Source organism: Geotrypetes seraphini, chromosome 10, assembly GCF_902459505.1.
Source record: "Geotrypetes seraphini chromosome 10, aGeoSer1.1, whole genome shotgun sequence".
Classification (NCBI taxonomy): domain Eukaryota; kingdom Metazoa; phylum Chordata; class Amphibia; order Gymnophiona; family Dermophiidae; genus Geotrypetes; species Geotrypetes seraphini.
The window spans coordinates 137,796,022-137,821,175 of record NC_047093.1 but is presented as its reverse complement, the minus strand read 5'-3'; the positions used below and the strand labels follow the sequence as shown (position 1 = coordinate 137,821,175).

The 25,154-nt window shown below is 42.1% G+C and overlaps 1 protein-coding gene across 1 annotated transcript; it reads right to left on the bottom strand.

Annotated features, from left to right (window-relative positions):
* Positions 1 to 4,969: 4,969 nt before the first annotated feature.
* Positions 4,970 to 18,450, bottom strand: LOC117368659 (extracellular calcium-sensing receptor-like). Its single transcript, XM_033962384.1, is given in 7 exon segments — positions 4,970 to 5,460; positions 5,463 to 5,625; positions 5,627 to 5,889; positions 10,570 to 10,693; positions 12,430 to 12,657; positions 13,122 to 13,961; positions 18,415 to 18,450. Coding segments are annotated over 7 exon segments (2,145 nt in total).
* Positions 18,451 to 25,154: the final 6,704 nt, after the last annotated feature.

Below are 25,154 nucleotides of genomic sequence, written 5' to 3'. Positions count from 1 at the left end.
TTGAAGTCGGAGAGGAAGTTCTGGGTCAGCCAGGCAGCAATTGGCTGGCCCGGAACTTCCTCTCCGAAGTCGGAATTGACATTGGGTGAGGAAAGTTTTGGTCGGCTCGGCGCTTCTGAGTCGGGAAAGCAAGTAGAACGCGAAGGCATCACGATCGACTCGCGTTGCCTTTGCGATCTACCGGTGGATCGCGATCGACCTTTTGGGCCCCCTGGTCTAAGGACTGTCAGATGTTTTTACTTTCACTTAGCACTTCCTCGAGGAAGATTGCCTTAGCAAAGTGGCTCCCGGACCTATCCTGGAGGCTCCCCAACTTGTCAGGTGTGGAGGATATCCACAATGAATTTTCATGAGAGAGTTGCAAGCAGTGTAGATAGCATATGCAATTCTTTCTCATGAATATTCATTGTGGATATTCTGAAAATTTGACTAGCTAGGGAGATCCCAAGGACAGGTTTGGAAACCACTGCTTTAGAACATTTGTCGAGGATAAACGTAAACCTGTTATCTGAGAAACTTTCTATCATTCAATTTTGTTCTGTTAAGTGATGATCATTGGAGCTGGTTTTAAGAAAGGTTTGGACAATTTCCTGAAGGAACAGTCCATAATGGTCTGTTATTGAGAAAGGACATGGGGGAAGCCACTGTTTTCCCTGGATGGGTAGCATGGAATGTTGCTACTCCTTAGTTTTTGGCCAGATACTAGGGACCTGGATTGGCCACCGTGAGAATGGGCTACTGGGGTTGATGGACCATTGGTCTGACCCAGTAAGGCTATTCTTATGTTTAAATCATCTACAAATAACAAGCACTGTGTTGCTTGAGGGTTGTCTTAGTGTCTTTTAGGGTTAAGCCTAAACTTGATAGCCCATAAATTCATGAATACTTATTAAATTTATTACCAGACGAAATAAGAGTGGTGTCAGGGAATCTCCATGGAATACAGTATTCCTTACTAGACCTTGATGTTATGAATAAGAAATTCATAATTCAGATGCAAATTAGTCTTTCCTTATATTTCACACAAAATCTCATAATCAATCCAGTCTTATTCAGCATTGTCTGATTCCATATGCATGCTTCTTATTGTCATTCTGCTCTGTCAACATGTTTTTAGAATCAATATGTTTGAATATTCTATCAGTATCTTTTGCAGCAACAAATTTATGGATTATGGGTAGGGAAGTGATTGGGCAATCATTTTTTTGAAACATCCCTTGTGACAGGAATCCCTTAGATCCACCTTAATGTGATGCACCCTTGTAGACATCCCTAGGTTCAGTGCCAATATGACTAGAGTCTCCTTCCTTTGGGCAAGCTCCATCAGGCCCTGTAATAGCCGGCGCCTCACATAGGAAAGAAATATGTTAAGGGTTGGAATTTCCTTCCTTTCCTCCCAAGAAATTAAAAAAAGACCACAGTGAGTATACTGTCTGCAGCGTAAAACTGTTTATTAAACTATTTTCAATTTATACTATATGAAAGCATTCAGACATTTGCTCATGAGAAGTATTCATAATAATCAAGTTAAGTCTTCTGTGTGAATAGTGTTCTTCAACCCAGTTAATCTCCTTGCTAATGTGGCGCTATAAATTGATCTTTATGTCCTTTATTAAATATTTATTATTTACTAGTCTTTAAGCCCGTTACATTAACGGGTGCTAGAACATATGTGTGTGTGTCTTGTCTTTATTTCTTTCTCTCTCTCTCCTTAGCCGCTTTTTTTTCTTTCTGCCTTTCTTTTTCCCTTGGCTGTCCATCACCACCCCTTGCCTGCTCCCCCTGTCCATTTTCCCTTCCTTTTACCTCCCCTGTGTCCACCACCACCCCTTCACTGCTCTCCTTATGCAACACAAAAGTAGAACCCTAAATCGAGGAGGTACAAAAACAAGGTAAAGATTGAAGAACCTCCCTCACCCCAAGGAGTCTGCAAAGTTTAGGGAAAGAGATGAGGTCCAACTCCAAACTTGAGAAAATTCAAAAAGAAAATCTATGACTTAAGATTTTAAAGTGTTAAACGGACAAGCCCTCAGTCACACAGCAACCTCTGGAATCTCCAGGGAAAAGCTGTCGCGGGTTTTACACCCAGAAAGGTGTTACTGCGAAACATCCCGGGCTTGCTCCGAATAATATTTCAAGTGCCTATAAAGTGCAATGTGTGAAAAACTCAAATGGAAAAAACACACACTATCAAAGTAAAGATAGAATTCATCTCTTTCCCCTAAGCTGGGGGCCAAGCAGGAAAGTAAGTGTCCAAATCTAGTCAAGCTCAAAACAACACAATCTGAAAGAACTTAGCTTCTCCGTGTGTGGTAGAGGTGCTAATCAACAAGCAGCAAACAAAGTCTTCGTCCAACGGACTCCGTTTCGGGGATGAACACCCCCTTCTTCAGGAACCGCACTGCTCAATGACCCTCAGATTCATAGGTGAAGCAGGAAGAAATGGCCATTTCTGAATCTGAGGGTCATTGAGCAGTACGGTTCCTGAAGAAGGGGGTGTTCACCCCCGAAACGGAGTCCGTTGGACGAAGACTTTGTTTGCTGCTTGTTGATTAGCACCTCTACCACACACGGAGAAGCTAAGTTCTTTCAGACTGTGTTGTTTTGAGCTTGGCTAGATTTGGACACTTACTTTCCTGCTTGGCCCCCAGCTTAGGGGAAAGAGATGAATTCTATCTTTACTTTGATAGTGTGTGTTTTTTTCCATTTGAGTTTTTCACACATTGCACTTTATAGGCACTTGAAATATTATTCGGAGCAAGCCCGGGGATGTTTCGCAGTTAACACCTTTCTGGGTGTAAACCCGCGACAGCTTTTCCCTGGAGATTCCAGAGGTTGCTGTGTGACTGAGGGCTTGTCCGTTTAACACTTTAAAATTCTTAAGTCATAGATTTTCTTTTTGAATTTTCTCAAGTTTGGAGTTGGACCTCATCTCTTTCCCTAAACTTTGCAGACTCCTTGGGGTGAGGGAGGTTCTTCAATCTTCTCCTTATGCAGCAGCAGCCCTTCTCCCTTTGTTTTACCTCCCCCCTGTCCAGCAGCACCTCTTTCCTTCTCCCCCCTGTCCAACATTAGTCCTCCGTTCCTTTTCTTCAACCCCCTGTCCATCAGCATCTCTTTCGTTCTCCCCCTGTGCAACAGGTGCTAGAGTAGACGACTGTTTTTTTTTTCCTTTCTCTCTCTGTGCTTGGATGCTGTCTGTCTGTCTGTCATTCTTTCTGTCTGTGTCTCTGTCTTGCGCCATGCCTGCCTATCTCTCTGTGGCCCCCTTCTCTTCCCCGGCATGATTGGTGTGTGCCCCCAGAACACCCTTCCCCCCAAAGCAGCCCCGTTTCCCAATGCCCCTGCCCCCTTTTGTGCCATGCCTGCCTGCTCCGTGGCCCCTTTCTGTTTCCCCCCTATGATTGCTGTCTGGCCCAGGAAACCCCTCACCCCAAAGTAGCCCCCTTTCCCTCTCCCCTTGTTGAGCCATGCCTGCCTGTTCTGTGATCCCCTGCCCATGACTGCTATGTGCCCCATGCACACCCTACCCCCAAAGCAGCCCCTTTCCCTCTTCCCCTGCTTGCCTACCATGCCTGCCTGCTCCCTGTGCATCAGCATCAGCATTTCCTTCGTAGCAGCATGGAGATAAAACGGCTCCCTTAGTTCTTTGCTGGATTTTTTTTTAAGTTAAAGATGCCTACGCGGCTCCTCTCACGATCCGGCCTGCGTCAGAAGCCTTCTCTGACACAGGCCGGGATCGTGAGAGGTGCCACGGCGGCAGTTTTAAACTTTAAAAAAAAATGCAGCGAACTAAGGGAGCCATTTTCAAAGCCGCCGCCGCGGCTCCTCTCATGAGCTGCACTTATATTGTGTCGGAAGATGAGAGAGGAGCCGCGGCGACGGCGGCAGATTTCAAATTAAAATAATTTATGCGGCCAGCCGGCTCCCTCGAAACCCTCCCCCCCTTTCCCTTCCCGCGGTCCGTCTGGCTGCGTTGTTCTCTCCCTCATTCTCAAACCGTCCGTGCCAGCTGAAGTGGGAGTGGGGGGGACTCAGCACCGGCTGGGCGACTCGAGCCGCCGGCCCCCAGGAGCTCGAGGCCGACGGCGGACATGGCTTGCGTTGTCGAGTTTGGTGACGTACAACCCGCGCATGCGCACTAAAAAAAACCCGACAGATCAGGGAACACGTTTTTTTAGTGCGCATGCGCGGCCTAGCATTTTATTATATTAGATATTGGAATTGAAGTGTTACCTATGTCCCCCTTACTCCTTCCCTGAATCTTTCCCCTTGTCCGTCCCCATCAAGTCCTCCAAATCTCACCTTCCTGCTGGAGGGTGCTTTAGCACTAGTGCCATAGGCCATGATTTTGCAAGGCTATGGTTACCAGACATCAGGGAAAACCCAGAAATGTCCTCTTTTTAGAGGACTGTCCAGGAGCCTAGATGGATTTTCCAAAACCCAGCAGTTTATCCAGGTTTTGGAAAGCCCTGATGAGCTCCAGCCGCATCTGGAGGGTCTCTGAGCATGCTCGGTATGATATCACACATATCCGCACATGCTCCAGGCCTCCAGACATTGGTCAGAGTTCATCGGGGAAGAAGAGAGGAGGCTTTGAGGGGTTAGAGGCAGGGGGCGAAATTGGGTGGGGCTGAAGGCGGTGCTAGATGGGGCTGGAGGTAGAATGGGTGGGGCCTTAGTCAGAATAGGGTGGGGCCTACCTTTGCCATTGTGTGATTGACATACGATCGGTGGCCACTTTTTAAAGCGGCTGTTGACAACGTCGACGGTTACAGAATCCGGGCCTTAGAGTGTTTGCATTATTAACCCCAACTTTATTTATCAATTTTAATAGTTATCATCACCAAAGTGTGTAAATGTTGAGAATTCGTCTGCCTTTTCTTACAGTGAGACAATCTGCATATCCACTCTCTGTGCAGCTCCCCCCTTAGCTCAGCAATGTCACAATTTTCAAATGGATAAATTTTCACTTCACTTTCTTGCTGCCGACTGTTCTTCTCAAGAGGTATTCCTTCGTGTTCATATCTGGTCTGAATAAGATTATATGGCACTTAGGCAGGAATATGCAGGTCATTAATCCAGTGCTGGAAGACAGGATAGCAAAGACCTCAACAGCCACCATTTGTTTTCCGCGGGTGCTCAGGTAGGCTGGAATGAAGGACAACCAAACGCTAACAAAGACAAGCATGCTGAAAGTGATGAACTTGGCCTCGTTAAAGCTGTCAGGCAGTTTCCTGGTCAGGAAAGCCACAACTAAACTCAAACTGGCCAGGAACCCTATATATCCCAGCATGCACCAAAAGGCTGTGGCTGAGCCTTCATTGCATTCGAGAATTATTGAACCGATCTGGAAGTTTTTGTTCTTATGTAAGAAAGGAGGTGATATGGATAGCCAAAGAATACAGATGATGACCTGAATGGATGTGGAAGTGATGACAATGGCATTGCTTAGCTGTGTCTTACCCAGTACTTTAGACTACTGTCAGGCTTGGTGGCTTTGAAGGCGATGACCACCATGATGGTTTTAGCCAAGACGCAAGAGATACAGAGAGCAAATATGATGCCAAATGCCACTTGCCTGACTAAGCAGGTCACATCCCTGGGATGGCCAATGAAGATGAGGTGAGCAGAGGCAACAGAAAACTAAGGAGACCAGTAGGAGAAAGCTGAGCTGCCAGTTGTTGGCTTTGACGATGTGAGTATGCCGATACTTGATGAAGATCACCAGGATGACTGCTGGGATCACAGCTGTGACTACAGATGTTACTGCTAGTATGATTCCCAATGGTTCTGTATAGGATAGGAACTCAACTGATTTCTCAATGCATTTCTGCTTTCTCTCATCGGGCCAGTAGTTCTCAGGGCATTTCCAGCACTCAGTGGAGTCTGTGGATAGATAATTAGAAAGACGTTAGCTAATTATAAATAAATGATAACCCCAGTGAGTAATGAAGAGTAAATTAAATACATACTAGACTCAAAGATTCATGAATTTTGTCTCCAAGAATAGCCAATTCGGGTCATATAAAAGTACCAGCTTGAAAGTCTGCACATTCCCAGAAGTAAGTGACGGAGACTAGCAAGTTTGCCTCAGTAATAGTTATTTAGAGACTTGGTCTTCAGAAACCTTTCCTAGCCTTTTTAAAATTCAGATGTACTTTGGTTGACCATACAGGTTTGGAGGCTAGATGTGCTCAACTGGGACTAGTGAGAACAGTGTCGGAGTGGATTAACCCCTTTTCTTCAGGAAGTTGTCTTAGAGGTCAGTCAGGTGTTTCTATTTACTCCCCATGCATGTTTCTTTCAGGGGTGCCATAGGGATTGCCACTTTCTTCTTTTAATTTTAATTTATTTTCAAAACCTATAGGAAATTGAACTCATTCTGATGGCTGCCTTAGACATTAATGTAGTCGTTAGTAGACCTTGTGCCCATACCCTACTAGGGGGGGCCACTGAAAGGTTTGATCCCAACCAACAAAGTTGGGGGAAGTCTCCATCCAGGGCTTTACACTTAGTCTAGCGATTTTCCACTCTTTTGGTTTCTTATTTTTCCGACAGAACGAAAAAGTGGAAAATCACTGGACTAAGTGTATAGCTAAGAATTTTTCAGGGGCCCCTCATACTTTCTTTATGAAAAGTTGTGCAGAAGTCACACGTTGAACATTTCGTGCAGAATATATATGGATGATCTTAAAGCATTATTATGCAATTAATTAATATGGGTTTATGACGCCTCACTTTTTGCTCTCTCAAATCACAGAAAGTGGAAGACAGGCAAAAATATCTGGAAAAGTTAAGAGAGGCTGGTCATGTATTCAGGATAGCAAAGATGCAAATGGAAGAAAAAATAGCTGACATGGTAAAATAGTAACATAGTAGATGACGTCAGATAAAGATCTGAATGGCCTATCCAGTCTGCCCAACCTGATTCAATTTAATTTTTTTTTTCTTCTTCTTAGCCAAAGCTTTGCCCGGTACTGTGCTTAGGTTCCAACTACTGAAGTCTCTGTCAAAACTCACTCCAGCCCATTTACACCATTCAGCCAGTGAAGCCCTTCCCGGCCCATCCTCAACTAAGCGGCCATATACAGACACTATTATTTTCTGATTCTAGATTCACTGTGTTCATCGATTTTTTGAATTCCATCACCATTTTCCTCTCCACCACCTCTCTCAGGACCGCATTCTGTACAGAAGAATTTCCTTACATTGCTCTTGAATCTCCTACCCCTCAGCCTCAAATTATGCCCTCTGGTTTTACCATTTTCCTTTCTCTTGAAAAGATTTTGTTCTACTTTAATACCTTTCAAGTACTTGAACGTCTGAATCATATCTTCCCTGTCCCTCCTTTCCTCTAGGGTATACATATTCAGGGCTTCCAATCTCTCCTCATACGTTTTTTGGTGCAAACCTCCTATCATTTTCGTTGCCTTCCTCTGGACCGCTACAAGTCTTCTTTCACCCTACGCCAGATACGGTCTCCAAAACTGAACACAATACTCCAAGTGGGACCTCACCAATGACCTGTACAGGGGCATAAATACCTTCTTTCTTCTACGGGTTACTCCTCTCTTTATACAGCCCAGCATCCTTATGCCGGCAGTCACCGCCTTGCCACACTGTTTTTTCACTTTTAGATCTTCGGACACTATTACCCCAAGGTCCCTCTTCCCCTCTGTGCATATCGGCCTCTCACCTCCCAGCATATATTGAACAGGATCAGCCCCAGCACTGAACCCTGAAGTTCTCTACTACTCACCTTTCCTTCCCCAAGTAACTTCCATTAACCACCACCCTCTGGCATCTGTCCAACAACCAGTTTCTAATCCAGTTCACCACTTTGGGTCCTAACTTCAGCCCTTCAAGTTTGTTCAACAGCCTCCTATGAGGAACCGTGTCAAAGGCTTTGCTGAAATCTAAGTAAATGACATCTAGCATATGTCCTCAATCCAGTTCTCTGGTCACCTAATCAAAAAATTCAATCAGGTTCATTTGGCACGATTTACCTATATTAAAGTAATGTTGCCTCGGATCCTGTAACCCATTAGATTCTAGGAAGTTCACTATCCTTTCTTTCAGCAACACTTCCATTATTTTTCCAACAACCAAAGTGAAGTTTCCCCGCTTTATCTCTGTGACTACTTTTGTTGAACAAGTCTTTAATAGGACCCGCCAGAACCTCTCTGAACTCCCTCAGTATCCTGGGATGGATCCCGTCCGGTCCCATCACTTTGTCCACCTTCATTTTTTCAAGTTGCTCATAAACACTTTCCTCCATGAATGGTGCAGAATCTACTCCATTTTCATGCGTAACTTTGCCAGACAGTCTCGGTCCTTCTCCAGGATTTTTTTACGTGAACACAGAACAGAAGTATTTGTTTAGCATGTTTGCTTTTTCCTCATCATTCTCCACATATCTTTTCTTAGCATCTTTTAGTTTAGCAATTCGATTTTTCATCTTCCTCCTTTCACTAATATATCTGAAAAAATTTTTGTCTCCCTTTTTTATATTTTTAGCCATATGCTCTTCCGCCTGCGCTTTCGCCAGAAATATCTTTCTCTTGGCTTCTTTCAGTTTCACCCAGTAGTCCTTTCTATACTCCTCTTCTTGGGGAGACAGGACATTTTTTAGATATATTAGTGGCATTCTTAGTCCCAAAGATGACGGGGAGAAATATGTAGAAGCTGATGAAGAAAAAGCTGAATTGCTTAACAAATTATTTCTGTTCTGTGCTCATGGCTGAAGCGCTGGGAGCAGGACTGCAGAAGACAAACATGAATAGGGATGGAGGAGTGGTAGACCCTGATTGATTTTCACAGGGTTGTGTTTGTGAGGAGCTAGCTAAAATAAAGGTAGATAAAGCAATAGGGCCGGATGGTGTACATCCGAGGGTGCTGAAGGAACTGAGGGAAGTTCTGGTGGCTCTGCTGACTGACCTATTCAATGAGTCTCTAGAGTCGGGAGTGGTACTGGAGGACTCAAGAAAGGTGGATGTGGGCCCTCTCCACAAAAGTAGAAGTAAGGTCGGAAGAAGTAGGGAATTACAGGCTGGTAAGTCTGACTTATAGTTGTAGGCAAATTAATGGAAATGCTTTTAAAACAGAGAATGGTGAAATTTCTGGAATCCGGTGGATTATAGGACCAGACGCAACATGAATTCACTAGAGGTAGGTCTTGTCAGACAAATCTGATCATTTTCTTTGACTGGGTGACCAGAGAATTGGATAGAGGGGGTGCACTAGAAGTGGTGTATTTAGATTTTAGCAAAGCCTTTGGCAGTGTTCCACACAGACAAACTGAGTGCCCTCAGGATGGGTCCCAAAGTGACGGGCGGGGTCTAGAACTAGTTGAGTGGAAGGTGACAGAGGGTAGTGATCAATGGAGATTGCGCTGAGGAAAGGGATGTTACCAGTGGTGTGCTCAAGGTTCTGTTCTTTGGCCTGTTCTTTTTAACATTTTTATAAGAGATATTGCTGAAGGACTGTCAGGTAAGATTTGCCTCTTTGCGGATGATACCAAAATCTGCAATAGAGTAGACACTCAGGATGTTGTGAATAACATGAAGAAAGATCTGGCGAAGCTTGAAGAATGGTCTGAAATTTGGCAGCTAAAACTTAATGCTAAGAAATGCAAAGTCATGCATTTGGGCTGCAGAAACCCAAAGGAACGGTACAGTTTAGGGGGTGAAGAACTTAAGTGCACGACAGAACAGGACTTGGGTGTGATTAGATGTGATGATGATCTTAAAGAGGCCACACAGGTTCAAAAGGTGATGTTGAAAGCTAGAAGGATTCTAGGGTGCATAGGGAGAGGTAGGGCCAGTAGGAAAAAGGAGGTATTGATGCCTCTGTATAAGATTCTGATAAGACCTCATTTAGCATATTGTGTACAATTCTGGAGGCCGCACCTTCAAAAGGATGGAGTTGGTCCAGAGGAAGGCTACTAAAATGGTGTGTGGTCTTTGTGATAAGGCATATGGGGACAGACTTAAAGATCCCAATCTATATACTTTGAGAAAATAATGATAATAATAAACATTTTATATTACGCAGGACCGTGAAGTTCTATGCGGTTTACAATGATTAAAAATGCTACAAATTGAGTAGAACTGGCAGGTTAAAACTAGTGAATAGCGGCTCTGGAGATCAGTTATTGTGGGAAGGATTGTACAAATGAATTGCCTAAGTACTTCAGGAACAGATATGGCGTGAAAGGTGAGATATGATAGATATATTTAAACACCTACATGATGTAAATGCACATGAACCGAATCTCTTTCATTTGAAAGAAAGCTCTGGAATGAGAGGTAGGATGGGATGAAGTTAAGAGGTGATAGGCTCAGAGTATTATGAGGAAATACTTTTTTACAGAAAGGATGGTAGATGTGTGAAACAGTTTCCCGGAAGAGGTAGTGGAGACAGACTGTGCCTGAATTCAAGAAAACCTGGGTTAGGCACATGGGATTTCTTAGAAAGAGGAAGAGATTATGCTTATTGCGGATGGGCCATTTGGCCTTTACCTGCCATCATGTTTATAAATCCATCTGTGATAGAAGTTGGACTTACCAGTTTGGTTAGAAATCTCTCCTAATGAACAGAGGACACACATGAAGCAGCAAAGAGGTTTTCCTTCCTGAACAATCTTCCTGTATCCTGGAGAGCAAGGTTCACTGCACATAGACTGAGGGATCTAGAGAAAGAACAGAAAACAGAGAAAAATACAAAAATGTGGACAGAACAGCATGACTTTTCTACTCTAGCTGTTCACTTGAGGATTCAGTCTTAAGTGAGCTCACTATTAAGGGCATTTTCAAAATATAAAAACATAAAAAAAATCCCGTCTAAACCGGAATTTGGACATTTTTCTCAGCAAACGTCCAAGTGCCTATTTTTGAAACAAATATTTTAAATGTCTTGAGGAAATCTAACTCATAAAGAGGTGTGCTAGAGGTGTGTTTTGGGTGAGATTTGTGTGGGCTTTGGGCCAGCTTGGACATCTTGCGGGGATAATCAAACCTTTTGCAATATTTATCAATGATATAAAGATGGGAATAACTAGTGAGATAATTAAAATTGCTGATGACACAAAGTTGTTAAATCAGAAGAGGACCTTGTCAGACTGGTAGATTGGGCATCAAAATGGCAGATGACATTTAATGTGAGCAAGTGCAAAGTGATGCATGTGAGAAAGAGGAACTATAGCTTGTTCACAAAATGATAGACAGTCCAAAGTAACTCCAAGATAGCAAATTCTCTTACAAACCTACAATCGAACACCTTGAAACTCAACAATAAGAAGTTAGTCAGAACAGATCATCGACTAACCACCATCACTTCAGTCTGCCATAAGAATTGCCGCTGCTGGGTCAGACCAGTTGTACCATCGTGCCCAGCAGTCCGGTCCCGCGGCGGCCCTTAGGTCAAAGACCAGTGCCCTAACTCAGTCTAGCCTTACCTGCGTACGTTATGGCTCAGCAGGGACTTGTCTAACTTTGTCTTGAATCCCTGGAGGGTGTTTACCCCTTTAACAGCCTCCGGAAGAGCGTTCCAGTTTTCTACCACACTCTGGGTGAAGAACTTCTTTACGTTTGTACAGAATCTATCCCCTTTTAACTTTAGAGAGTGCCTTCTCATTCTCTCTACCTTGGAGAGGATGAACAACCTGTCTTTATCTGCTAAGTCTATTCCCTTCATTATCTAGAATGTTTCGATCATGTCCCCTTTGTGTCTCCTCTTATCAAGGGAGAAGAGGCCCAGTTTCTCTAATCTCTCACTGTACGGCAACTTCTCCAGCCTCTTAACCATTTTAGACCCTTTCAAGTAGTACTATGTCTTCCTTCATGTCGGCGACCAAAGCTGGACGTGGTATTCCAGGTGGGGGCTTACCATGGCCGGGTACAGCGGCATGATAACCATTTCTGATCTGTTTGTGATCCCCTTCTTAATCAATCCTAGCATTCTGTTTGCCCTTTTTGCCGCCACCGCACATTTCACAGACGGCTTCATTGACTTGTCTACCAGTACTCCCAAGTCTCTTTCCTGGGGGGGGGGGTCTCTCCGAGTACTGCAACGGACATCCTGTATTCGTGTATTAGATTTCTGTTACCGACATGCATCACCTTACATTTATCCACGTTAAATCTCATTTGCCATGTTGCGACCCTTTTCTTGAGCGTGTTTATTCAACAGCATCCATTTATAGACTATGTCCAAATTAGAATGCAATTTAGTAAATACATCTATGGAAGATGCATCAAACTGAATAAAGAAATACTGAATTAGCATCTTTTTTGAAAGACTGAGGAGAGCTAAATTACAGCAGCCCACAGGGGATGTTTATGGACACAAACCTCATATTCCATTCAGCTATCGCAGCTTTATAAATTCTTCTACAGTTCAAACATGTTTCTTGAAAACATGACCAACCTGTAATTGCCCTCCATTCCATAAGATGGCGCTCTGATCTACAATGAGATCCTTTCCTTTGGGGGCTGTTGAGTCATAGACACCGACCTTCACAAACTTGAAGGTGCCCTTAGAGGTAGGCTGCCAGTTGATGATATTGTAAAGCCCAGGTGCACTTCCACCAGCATCGAAAAACACCTCTTCTCCATTGCTGTTCCTAAAACGGGTGTTCCATATGTAATACAGAAGCTGGAAAGAAAGGAAGGGAGACATTGTCTAATGCAGGAAGTACAGCAAATGGAAATTTGACTGTAAGTGACCTGTTGTAGATCCAGAACGAATAGGATTTACCAGTGTTTAATTTGTACACTGAAAGGAAGTGGACCTGTGCAGCCTAAGGAGGCAGCAGGTGGGCCCAGGGCAGAATGTACTGGAAACAATGGGCTGGAATAAGGAGTATAGTGACTACTCTTCTCTGAAGGTTAACTGGAAGTGAGGGGCTGGAACAGGACACCAATGATGATCTAGACTAGAGCCTGAAAAGAAGAAATGGAATTGAGTTCCAGGCCATTTTCCGAGGAAGTGAGCCTTGAGTTTCCACTAATGATATTCAGTGAAGGGTTTTTTTTCAACATGGCATTCTTTCTGCTTTTTTAAATGTGTGTTCAAGTAATTATCACATCTATTCTATATGTCAAAACTTTTTGTTTTACCTGCCATGGTTCAAAATCCTGGATTCTTGCGCATGATCCATTCTTGAAGGGCCCTTGCCCTGGTTGACAGAGACTCAAGTTACGCAAGGCATACATGATGCTATACAAGGCATTGTATGTGTTATAACCGGTGATTAAACTGCTCATATCCAAAAAAGAGATGTTTAATTCATGTAGGCTCTCATTTCCTGCACAGAATTTGATCATGCCTCTGTTTGCCCCATCACTTCCTGTTTGATTGCTATGAGTTGGCCACTTGCAGCTAAATGTCGTCTCCCAGAAAGTTCTAAGGAAAATGTCGTCAGGGGTCTTTGTAGGGTGAAGGTGACTGAGATGTTCCCTGAAGCCTTGCATGTAACCTGTTCGGCCAGTAAATCCCAGGACTCCCTCGCAGGTTCTCAAAAATGCTTCCCCAGAAAATTTTCTGTAGGTGGCCCATCCGTCATTTGCTATCCAGGTGTGCCCTGTGATATTCTTTCTGGAGATTCCCTTCATGACGGGAGTTAGGCTACGAAAAGTGGCGAATATTACAATAACCCTTGCTGTAGAGTTCTCAATCTTCTTCACTATTTGGTCAGTCTTCTGCTTGGAAAGGAAAGTGGGCAGGGCTGTGAGGAACTCGATGCAGACTCCAGCCTCTTCTAGTCCCTTTATCAAAATCTGAGTGCCGTGCCACCCATACTCACTGTCTTCGGTCACAATCCCAACCCAGGTCCACCCAAATCGGATCACCAGCCTGGTAAGACCAAAAGCCTGGTAGTCATCGCTGGGCATGGTCCTCAAGAAGGAAGGGAAGCGAGTCTTATCACTCAGAGTGGCTACAGATGAGGCATAACTGATCTGGAAATACAGAGACTTTTTTTAAATGTAAGAACATAATCTCGTTATATGACGCCAATCTAGTGCAAGCAGTAAAGTTGGTTTCTCTCTAAGAAGAGCCATGGATGTTACTCCATTTATTTTGTAATCCCAAGATCACATGTTATCATAGAGCAGAGAGGAGGTTTAGTGCTCTGTTTCTAGTCAGACCTATGGACAATTTCATGGAGGAAAAGTCCCTAGTCTGTTATTGAGAGACATGGGGGAAGCCACTGCTTGCCTTGGACCGGTAGCATGGAATGTTGCTATTCTTTGGGATTCTAGAATCTTGTTACTCTCTGGGATTCTGGAATCTTGCTATTCTTTGAGATTCTGTATGGAATTTTGCTACTGCTTGGGTTTTGGCCAGGTATTAGGGACCTGGATTGACCACTGTAAGAATGGGCTACTGGGCTTGATGGACCATTGGTCTGACCCAGTAAGGCTATTTTTATATTCTTATATACTAACCGGATTAACTTGATGCTCCAAGATCAATAAATTATCTGACTGCTTTATACTATTATAGGGCTTCTCATCTCCGTTCTCAGAAAACAACAAGTGAATCTGCTTTTCAAGATATCCACGATGAATACGTTTGAGACAAAAGTATGGGCTCCTTTTACAAAGGTGCGGTAGCGCCAGTTTTAGCGCTGCGCTAGACGCCAACACCACCATAGTGCTGGCGTTAGTTTTTCATTTAGCGCAGGGGGCTGCGTGCGCTAATCTTTGCAAGCTAAAAAACGCTAGCGCACCTTCGTAAAAGGAGCCCTATATCTGTCGTAGGAGCCATCTCTGTGGGTGCCGTGGGTGCTTGAACAGAGTCTTTGACAGTGTTCATGAAGAGGCAATTTCCATTGTGTTTAGCACCCCCAATAATTTTGAAAAGTTGACTCCTATGATATCTTTCTCATGCATAATCATTCTGGATATCCAGAAACCTAACTGGTTGGGTGTGACCCTGAGGGTTGGGTTGAGAACTCCTTATTCTTTGATAAAGAGCAATACAGGATTATGGTTCAATCTCTTGTACTAGGACTAGTAGACTATTGTAACATTCTCTAAATATCTTGCCCCAATTATATGATCAAACGACTCCAGACTGTTCAGAATACTGCTCTTCGATTGATTTATTCTCTTGGAAGATTTGACCATATAACTAACGCTTATCTAGATCAACTGCTTTTACACCTAAGCAGCACCAAGACCAGCCGCCACTATCGAGAGCCTTTGTCCCAATCCTGCCAGGCGTGTGTGCTCTTCACCATACAATTCGTTGGCGAGATCAATCTGCCTGCTTTTAAATATCAGCAGCATTGGGAGATCAACTGCTTTTACACCTAAACAGCACCAAGACCAGCCGCCACTATCGAGAGCTCCTCCCCTTATATCCCGTTTAAGAGATCAATCTACCTGCTTTAAATATCAGCAGCAGTAGAAAAACAACTGCTTTTACATACAAGCAGCAGCGAGACCTACCGCAACCACCAAGAGCCCACAGACCCGATCCTGCCAGGATTGTGAACTCCTCCCCCTGCAGTCCATTGGAGAGATCAATCTGCCTGCTTTTAAATATCAGCAGCAGTGGAGATCAACTGCTTTTACACCTAAGCAGCAACGAGACCAGCCACAACCACCGAGAGAACACAGACCCGATCCTACCAAGAGTGTGAACTCTTCCCCCCCTGCAATCCGCTATGAAGATCGACTGTCGGCTCCGGGCGGCTTTCCCGCAGAGGAGAGAATCCTGCATTCGCCTCCTTGGAGCGGCTGGGGCACGGGCAGTGTGTCTGGGAGGGAATGCATGGATGGGAGAACATCGCAGGGGAGGAGACATAGACATCCTGGGACTGTCGGCCAAGTCTCTTCCCTGAAGAAGCCCTTTTTCTGGAAACTAAAATCTTGTTAAAATGTTTATTTTATTTTTATTTTTCCTCTAACTCTACTTTTCACTTCTCTATTACCCTCCAGGTACTTTAGTTAGATTGTGAGCCTTCGGGACAGTAAGGGAATTTTTCAAGTACCTTTCCTATTTCTAATCTTAATGTATATTTTCTGTAAACCGCTTAGAACCTAACGGATGTAGCGGTATATAAGAAATAAATTACATTACATTACATTACACTGGCTACCAATCCGAGCCAGAATTCATTTCAAGTTATACTGTATACTCTTCAAAGTAATTTACGGTACGGCCCCTTCCTATCTTTACAATTGCCTAAATCGTCTACTTCCAACCAGAACAAGGAGGTCACAGACCCTATTCTCCTACCCATCATTCAAAGGCACCCTGTGAAAGAAATTTTATGATGGCCTTCTAGCGACACATGCAGCAAAAATTGATCCTCCAATCTCTAAATTGCTGATCACAACATCTAATATCAAAGCCTTCCGAAAATAAATCAAAACCCATTTATTCACTAAGCATATTCAATCTACCTGAACTCTTCTCCTTCTATCTCCTCTTTATATTCCCAAGTTTAGTCTATTACCTGGTTCAATTTTCTTAATCAATGTAACCAATTTCAATTTCTAAATTCTTTTACTAATCCATTTACTCAATCAATGTAAGGAATTCAGTTTAGAATCTTTGTAATGTTATTAGATTTAATTTTTTAATGATACATAATTTATTATGTTTATTATGTTAAATCCTTCCCATATATCGTATCCGGAAAAAAAACCCTCCTATATAATGTATTCTAAATTAATTTTCCTAGTGAGCCTTTGGGACAGTCAGGGAACTCTAAGTACTTTTTCTTCATTTTAATTATCTTACTTAATTGCATCTCTTCTGTATCTACTGTAAACCGCTTTGAACCTCACGGTATAGCGGTATACAAGAAATAAAATTATTATTATTATTTGTTGGGTCAATTTTCAAGTAGCAAACAGAGTTATGAATTATCCAACTACTACCAAGTTTAATAAAATTTGATATACTGCTTATAATAGCTGTCTAAGCAGTATACAAGGTTACAACATAAAAAAGTTTAAAAAAACAATTGGGGGGAATAAAACAAAGACAAAAGACATAGCATGACGTACAGGAAAAAATGGAAGGGAGGGCTGAACTACAATTGAGAATAGGACAGAAGAACAGCAATGCATGGAACATTAGGGAGGGATAGCTATGCTCTTCCTTTGATGGAATCGGTAGAAATAGGGAAGTCAGAGGTAGTAAGCATCCATAAATAGGAAGGTTTTAAGTTTCCCTTAAATTTTTCAAGATTTGTCTCTTCCTGTAGGTATAGTGGAAGTGTGTTTCAAAGCGTAGGGGCGGTAACTGAAAATATTCACTTCCGTGTGGTATCGTAGAAAATATGTCTTAATGAGGGACCGTGTAGGAGAATTTGATTGCTAGAGTGAAGTGTTTTTGAAGATCAATAGGAGATACTTGATGAAGTTACAGGGAAATACTTTTAAAACCAATAGAAGGAAATATTTTTTCACTCAGAGAATAGTTAAGCTCTGAAATGCGTTGCCAGAGGTTGTGGTAAGTGCGGATAGCGTAGCTGGTTTTAAGAAAGGTTTGGACAATTTCCTGGAGGAAAAGTCCATAATCTGTTATTGAGAGAGACATGGGGGAAGCCACTGTTTCCCCTGGATCGGTAACATAGAATGTCGCTACCCTTTGAGTTTTGGCCAGATACTAGTGACCTGGATTGGCCACCATGAGAACAGACTACTGGGTTTGATGGACCATTGGTCTGACCCAGGAGGCTATTCTTATGTTCCTTAACTGCTCCACTCATCATTTTTCTTATTTTGACAGGGTTTTTCACTAGGCGAGTGTTCAGTTGAAATCTGTGTAGTTATGTCTAGCTGAATATACCTGCGGTGGAGGTGGTAGAGATGAAAACTATATCTGAATTCAAAAAAACTTTGGGCAAGTACATAGGATCTCTAAGGGATAAGAAGGGAAAGTAGATGGATTTGAAGACTGAATAGATGGGAGGGAAATATGGAGGGAAAATTCCTCCTAGCAGCCTCGGGTGGTAGTTTTTGGCAATATTAATACAGTTGGAAGGGGTCCTGACCTGCAATTGGTTTATTTCCAGGTCTGTGGCTGGACAAGAAGGAAGGTGAAGGGCTTGTTGGATTCCCTAGGGAAGCATTTTTCAACTAGAATGGAGACCTGACTTGAAGGAGGGAAGAAAGAGGAATTGCTTGCAGGATCTGCCTGCTTTTTCCTGACCAGCATTAACAGAATAACCCTGGCTGGCTAACATTGAATGTCAGTGCTGGAAGTTCCCAGGGCTCTCTTTTTGTCTGGATACATTTTGTGGGGGCTGTGGTTTTCCTAGATGAATTTATGTGGTCAGCAAGGGGGAGAGGTGGGGGAGGGGAAGAGAAACTGAAACAACACATTTGATCTGACTCCTGAAATTAGCCTTGTGAACCTTTTGAATATCAACGTGTAAGGGTTTCTCACCTGGGGGAACTTATAAACCCCTAGAAGTGTAGCCATAGGGATTGAGAGTAGGGATTTTTCTTCTCCTACTACAGCAGCCAGTGGAGGACGTGTTCTGCAACGATAGTTGGCAATTGATTGCTTATTTTGGGTTAGGAGGTGAATGGTGTCCTCAACAGCCATTAATGTAGAACTGCATGAATCTCGAATGGAGAACCCTAGTGTAAGGTTTGGAAGAAGGTTTCCATCTGCGTTGATCTCCTCAATGGCGTAGATGAAGCTCTGTACAAGCTGATAGTAGTCATCTTCAAATCTAGAGAGAAAGAGACCCAAGAGCATTTATCAGCCAGGTTCAGATTTTAGAAACGTTCCTTTAATTAACCATAACTAAAATGAAAGGAACTGGGAAAGGCAGAATGAGATGGCAGAAGATCCCTACACAGAAGCTGTATGCAAGAAGAATCCCTTATCTCGATTATGCATGTAAGACTGATGCTCATGTTGAGGATAACTCTATAGAGATTGTGTAGCTCGGAAAATGGACAAGGAACACTTATTTACAAGACGCTCACTGAAAATAAATGATGTCTTATTGACTTTTGGACCCACCAGTTCAATAATTCTAGACATTTTTGGGCGGATTCAGAAAATAGCGCTGTAAGTTAGGCAGCGATAGGCACCCTACCACCACATAATTGTTTTAATTGGTGCACTAATTGACTGCACTAATTGAAAACAATTAAAATGTTGTTTAAAAAAATGTAGGCGCCCATAGGCCCCAACAAAAAAGGGCACTGGAATCAAGACTTCAGAGGTGCCTAGTGGTGCTTAAGGACAAAGTAGGCATGGTTTGGACCAGAAATGACCTTAGGTGCCATTAGGCGTAATTCTCTGTCAATGGTAGGCGCCGGTAATATAGGCCTTTAAAACCTTGGCCTACATTACCATACCTACTTTTAATGGGAGCCGTGATCCTGAAAATGGCACCCGTAGTGTGACTTATATGTGATCGGTATCATTTTTGCAGACAGTCACCGATGACGGCACATTGTAAGACTTTCATCTTCCTGTTGGAGACACACATCTAAGCAAGGACAAAACCTCTGTTCCTAATGCCATACCCCATGTATGAGTGATACTTACTGGTCACAGCCCAGTGCGCTCGGTGGTGCCTGAAAAGTGATGGTTGGATCAACACTGCTATAATGGATTGGAAAAACGCCACCAATAAGAACATCCCCAGCTTTCTCAAATCCTTTGGTGGGCAGGGCAGGGGGTTTCTTGCAGCCTGTGTTAGTGGCGTTGGAAACCGGAATTGTAACCAGGAAAAACCATGCAGTGAACAGAAGCATCTTAGAACCAGAAATGGCTTCTCTTCCGTTGCTTTGACATGTTCATCCGCACGCAGCCTACAAGGACAGAACAAAGCTTCCAGAGGTCATGATTCTCAAATATAACATCATTTACTTCTCTGTTCATTTGCGATCCCAGTGAATATTTTCATTACCTATATGAAAACGTTTGTGAAAGAATAACTGAGGAAAATTAGACACAGAGCAGTTTCACATGGTAACAAAATACTAGTTGAAGACTTGAAGCGGTCCAGAGGAAAATGGTAGGGGGTCTGAGTCACAAGAAGTACGAGAAGAGACTAGAGGATCTCAACATTTCTACTCTGGAGAAGAGGAGGGATAGGAGTGATATGATACAGACATTTAAATATTTGAAAAATATTAATATAGGATCAAATCTTTTCTAGAGAAGGGAACTTGGTAAAACTAGAGGGCATAAATTGAGGTTGAGGTGTGGTAGACTTAAGAATAATGTTAGGAAATTCTTTTTCACGGAGAGGGTGGTGGATGCCCTGAAATGCCCTTCTGAGGGAGGTGGTGGAAAGGAAAATAGTGACAGAATTCAAGAAGCATGGGATGAACACAGAGGATCTCTAATTAGAATATGAATGGGCAGACTTTCACGATCTGAATCCCGCAAAGGAGATGGTTTGGTTAGGTTAGAGTGAGCTTTAATGGCAAATCCAGTAGTTTGAACCTAAGGACAGTACCAGGTGGACTTCTAAGGTCTGTGGCCCAGAAGAAACAAAGAAAAAAGACAATTTAATCATGAAATTGTAATGCTTGTAGTTATACGGCTGACTTGGATGAATCTTTCTGGTCTTTAATCTGCTGTCATTTACTATGTTACTATGTAAATAATTGTATTATAGAAACATAGAAATAGACGGCAGATAAGGGCCAAGGCCCATCCAGTCTGCCCACCCTAATGTCCCGTTCATATATGGAGGAAAGAGTTGCCCAAAGATTAGAGCATTGTGACCCTGCTACCTTTTCGGATTCTGTCAGGTACTTGTGACTTGGCCACTGTTAGATACAATATATCAGGGCTTGATGGACTGAGTATGACAGTTCTGGAGGTTTTTTATGCTTATGTCTTTGGACAAGACACAACTCAAGGTGCCTTCAATGAGACCCCCGACATTTGATTTAATGATAGTTCATCTAATGACAATTGGTTGACAACACGTTATTAAGTGGCTGAAATTGAAATTGGAAATTCAATGCCAGCCCCATATCCGTCAAGAAGCATTGAATTTCAGGGTGTTTTGGGGGGCTGGACAAGACATAACTGCCTAAGCCAATATTCATCAGCTGGCTGGTCAATGGCCAATCCGCTGAATGGGAGATTCAGCGGGAAATAGTTGAATATCGGTGGATAGTTGGCTATGTGCTGTTTGGCCAATGAAGAGCTATTTTTGACCTGCCAAATTTACTCTCCCCCCTCCCCCCTGCTTTTATTAAGCCGTGGTAGAGGTTTCTACTGTGATTAATGTTGCCCCGATGCTCATACAATTTGTATGATCATCGGAGCATTTAGTACCCTAGGCCGCGGTAGTAAAAGAGAGCCTTATTTATTTTTAAAATTTATATACCGTATAGCACTAGACAATTTATATCTATATTTCTATATCTATATAGCTACATTAATAATATTCAAATAGGAACAGTGACATCATAACATTTTCTCTTAAAAGTAAACCTAGTACCTTACTAATATACCAATTACTTCACAGATATGCTGAAACAATTACATTTTAAATATTTTTTAAAATAGCATTCAATATTGCGCGGAAAATATCTAATGGCTCATTGGTCTAAACAAAAAATAAAAGGGGACAGGATTCTGAAGCAAAAGTCAGTGTAGTTTTGTTACAAAAAAACTATAGCAAGCTACAGAAAGTAAAGATTAGTACACAAACATTTTTAAAAGAAGTTACTTCTAGATGAGCAAGGAAAGATTTTTTTTAAGTATGGGGGTTTGTTGGATTCTTATTGTCAGATTGATGTATAAATGTATAAAACTTGACACTTGGTGGATGTGGGGATGTTCTGTTATTTGTGATTTTAAAAAGTTAATAAATATTATTGAACTTAAAAGATTAATACACAAACATTTTTAAAAGAAGTTACTTTTAAAAAACTTCTTTATGAGCGAGGAAAGTTAACAGGATAAAACCAAAAAGCATGAAAGCTTGTCAATGTTGTTCCAAAAGTGCAGGTGTGGGCAACGTCATGTAGAAAATTCTACATATTGTAGGAGGCTCGCTATACAGAAACGGACAAATGTGACCTTCGTGGCTTCTTTCATCATTTTCTGTTGGCTTCCAGGGTTAATACTTTGAATCAATTAAAGTGTGTGGTAGAGTTCTTTAATAGCAAAAATTGACGGTTCCAGTCCTTTATGATGACATACCATTTTATGTGGCAAGATTATAAAAAATTAAAGTAAAAAAAAAAAAAAATTAGCAACATTAATTTTAAAGCTTTTCCATGAGGGATTAGAAATCTCTTCCTCTGTCTTTGCCCTATCTCTTACTCTTAAAGATTTCCAAACGATAGAAGGGTATTAGATCTTACCTACGGTAGCTCTGAGACATGAAGAACCAAAAATGTACTCTCAAGAAGATAGGAAGAAGAGGGTGGAAGAGATGATAACAAACATTGAAATCTCTGGTATCTATATACAAAAGAAGAACATTTTTCACAGAAGCAGGACCTCAATATGAAGGAAGCCAAAAGGGTTGGTGGAATCCTGCAACTGCCTCCCAACAAATGGTAGCAACACAACAGTGTCGGATTTCAAGATTCCTTGAGACATAGACAAAGGGGTGTGAGATAGAAAAGGAAGGTCAAGTAGGAGATAAAGACAAGAGCAGAGGTGGTTGGTCAAGTGGTCTTTCATTGTCAACAATCTGTACATTACTCTATATTTTTTATTTTACTTCCATGTTTAGCATCAATTTATGCTTGAGAAAAGTGTAATCTATATTCTGCATCAAAGGACGGGGAGAGAGGTGTTAAGAAGAGGTCAAGGATTCAGATGTAAGCTGCTAACAAATGCCTCAAGAGCTGGTGTCCTTTATCTGATTGATGAACTGGTAGAGTGTCATGGATATACAAGCCACATTTATAACAGAATCTGTTGAGTGACGATGATGATATGTCTATATAAGGTTTTCAGTTCGTATGAAATATTTGTAGTTCTTCAACGTCAATTCTTTATCAAGTCTACTATGACATGTTGTCCTGTCTATGAGGAGTGACCAGTGTTCCCCACCTTGTTGCTAAGTATAACATATTCAGTCTACGGTATTTATCCCTTTTCACTAGACACTCCTCTGTTTTGCAATGTCAGAGGCAAAATATCTAGGGATTGAGGAAGGAACAAAAAAGAAAAAAGAATACTCTTGGACAGTTAACTCAATTACAGATCAAATCTCTGGAGTTACTGTATATAATCCACAGGAAGATAGAATGAGAGGAGGGGGGGGGGTGACAGGTCCAAAACAGAAAGAGTCAATAAATCAGGAAACTAACATCACAGTTAGAAATATAGACATGGTAGATTGAGGGAGAAATGTCTCATCTAGTCTGCCTACTAAGATGGGTAGGGTTGTAACAGTCGTATCATGCAGTTTTCTGCTTGTTTCCTTCTAATGCACTCTATGTTGCTCATTTTGCGTGTAACCTTAGTTTATAATTTTTTTTTCTATGCATAAAGCCTGTGTTACAGGTAGAAAAGAGCTTTTAAAAAAATTATGCAATTGCATTAGAACGTGAAAAAGTAGGTGCATGGAAAGAGTGTACCCACTTAAGAACTTGAGAAAAAGTGATAGGAGTTGGCAGGGTAACGATTATTACTCCGTGTGAAGAGGATGCGGGACAAGGAGTGTTAATTTGGGAAAGATTGATTGTTATTATTGTGGGCAGAATGGACATTGGGGGAGGAGTGATAGGAGGGGCAGGTGATGGTACTTTTTTTTTTACACATCTTAGATCAGGGTGTCAAAGTCCCTCCTCAAGGGCTGCAATCCAGTCAGGTTTTCAGGATTTCCCCAATGAATATGCATGAGATCTATTTGCATGCACTGCTTTCATTGTATGCTAATAGATCTCATGCATATTCATTGGGGAAATCCTGAAAACCCAACTGGATTGCGGCGCTCAAGGAAGGACTTTGATACCCCTGTCTTAGATGCTTTGTAGAATCTACAATTTACAAGGGAGTGCTGAAAAGTTCTCAGCTCAACCAGGAAGAAAATGATGTGGATATGGCTCAATCAAGATCATTCTGAAACAATGTCAAAACATAGAATTTCATTTCTGTAAATTGGCACTTAACGAAATCAGATGACGCTCAGAATTTAGGAAGTTGGTTGGTTGGGCTGAGAACTTTTCAGCTTCTCCCTTCGTATCTTGAAACCTCTCTGTCTTCACCAAATTTCATTTTTAGATTTTTTATTAATTTTTATTGCAGAATACAGTTTGAAAATGCCCCAGGCACCTCAGAGTTCATCTCGCCACCCTACAGGAAAGTTTGCTGTGTCACAGATGCAAAGAACAGGGAGGCTGATGAAATCATCTTTTCATAATTGTATAATTGTGTCTAATAAAGTTTCCATTTTTAACTGAAACTGATTAGGCTCTGGAGAATGATGCACTGTATCTGCAGAAGTGTCCAAACATCTCTGGAAATTCTTTGCTGATTTTGTCTCTCAGTAATTTTTGCTGTACTGTTGCTTCTTCCTCTACACACCCTTCTGCCATAGTCTAAGGCAGGGATGCCCACACTTTTTGGGCTTGCGAGCTACTTTTAAAATGACCAAGTCAACATGATCCACCAACAATAAAATTTTAAAAACACAAAGCACACTGTACGCAGAGAAAATGTTAATTATCATTTATGTTCTGCGGGTTTTCAAAGAGGTCAAGGCAGATGACTTTATGCAATGTCACCTGAGGAACAACTATACAAAAATAGACAAATATACCCCTTCCCTTTTTACTAAAACGTGATAGCGGTTTTTAGCGCAGAGAGCTGCGCTGAATGCCCTGTGCTGCTATCGATTCTCATAGGTTTCTTGAGCTAAAAACCGCTATTGCGATTTAGTAAAAGGGGGCCATAGTGCAAAATATAGACAGCAGATATAAATCAAAATGGACACATTTTGATCACTAAATTGAAAATAGAATCATTTTTCCTACCTTTATTGTCTGGTGATTTCATGAGTCTCTGGTTGCACTTTATTCTTCTGACTGTGCATCCGATATTTCTTCCCTTCTTTCAGCCTGCTGTATGCTTCCAGACATCATTCCTTCCGCCAACTTTTTCTTCCTCCCCTTTTTTTTCTTTTTCCCTTCTTTCTGTCTGTCTCCCTGCCTGCTCCCAAACCACCGCTGCCATCG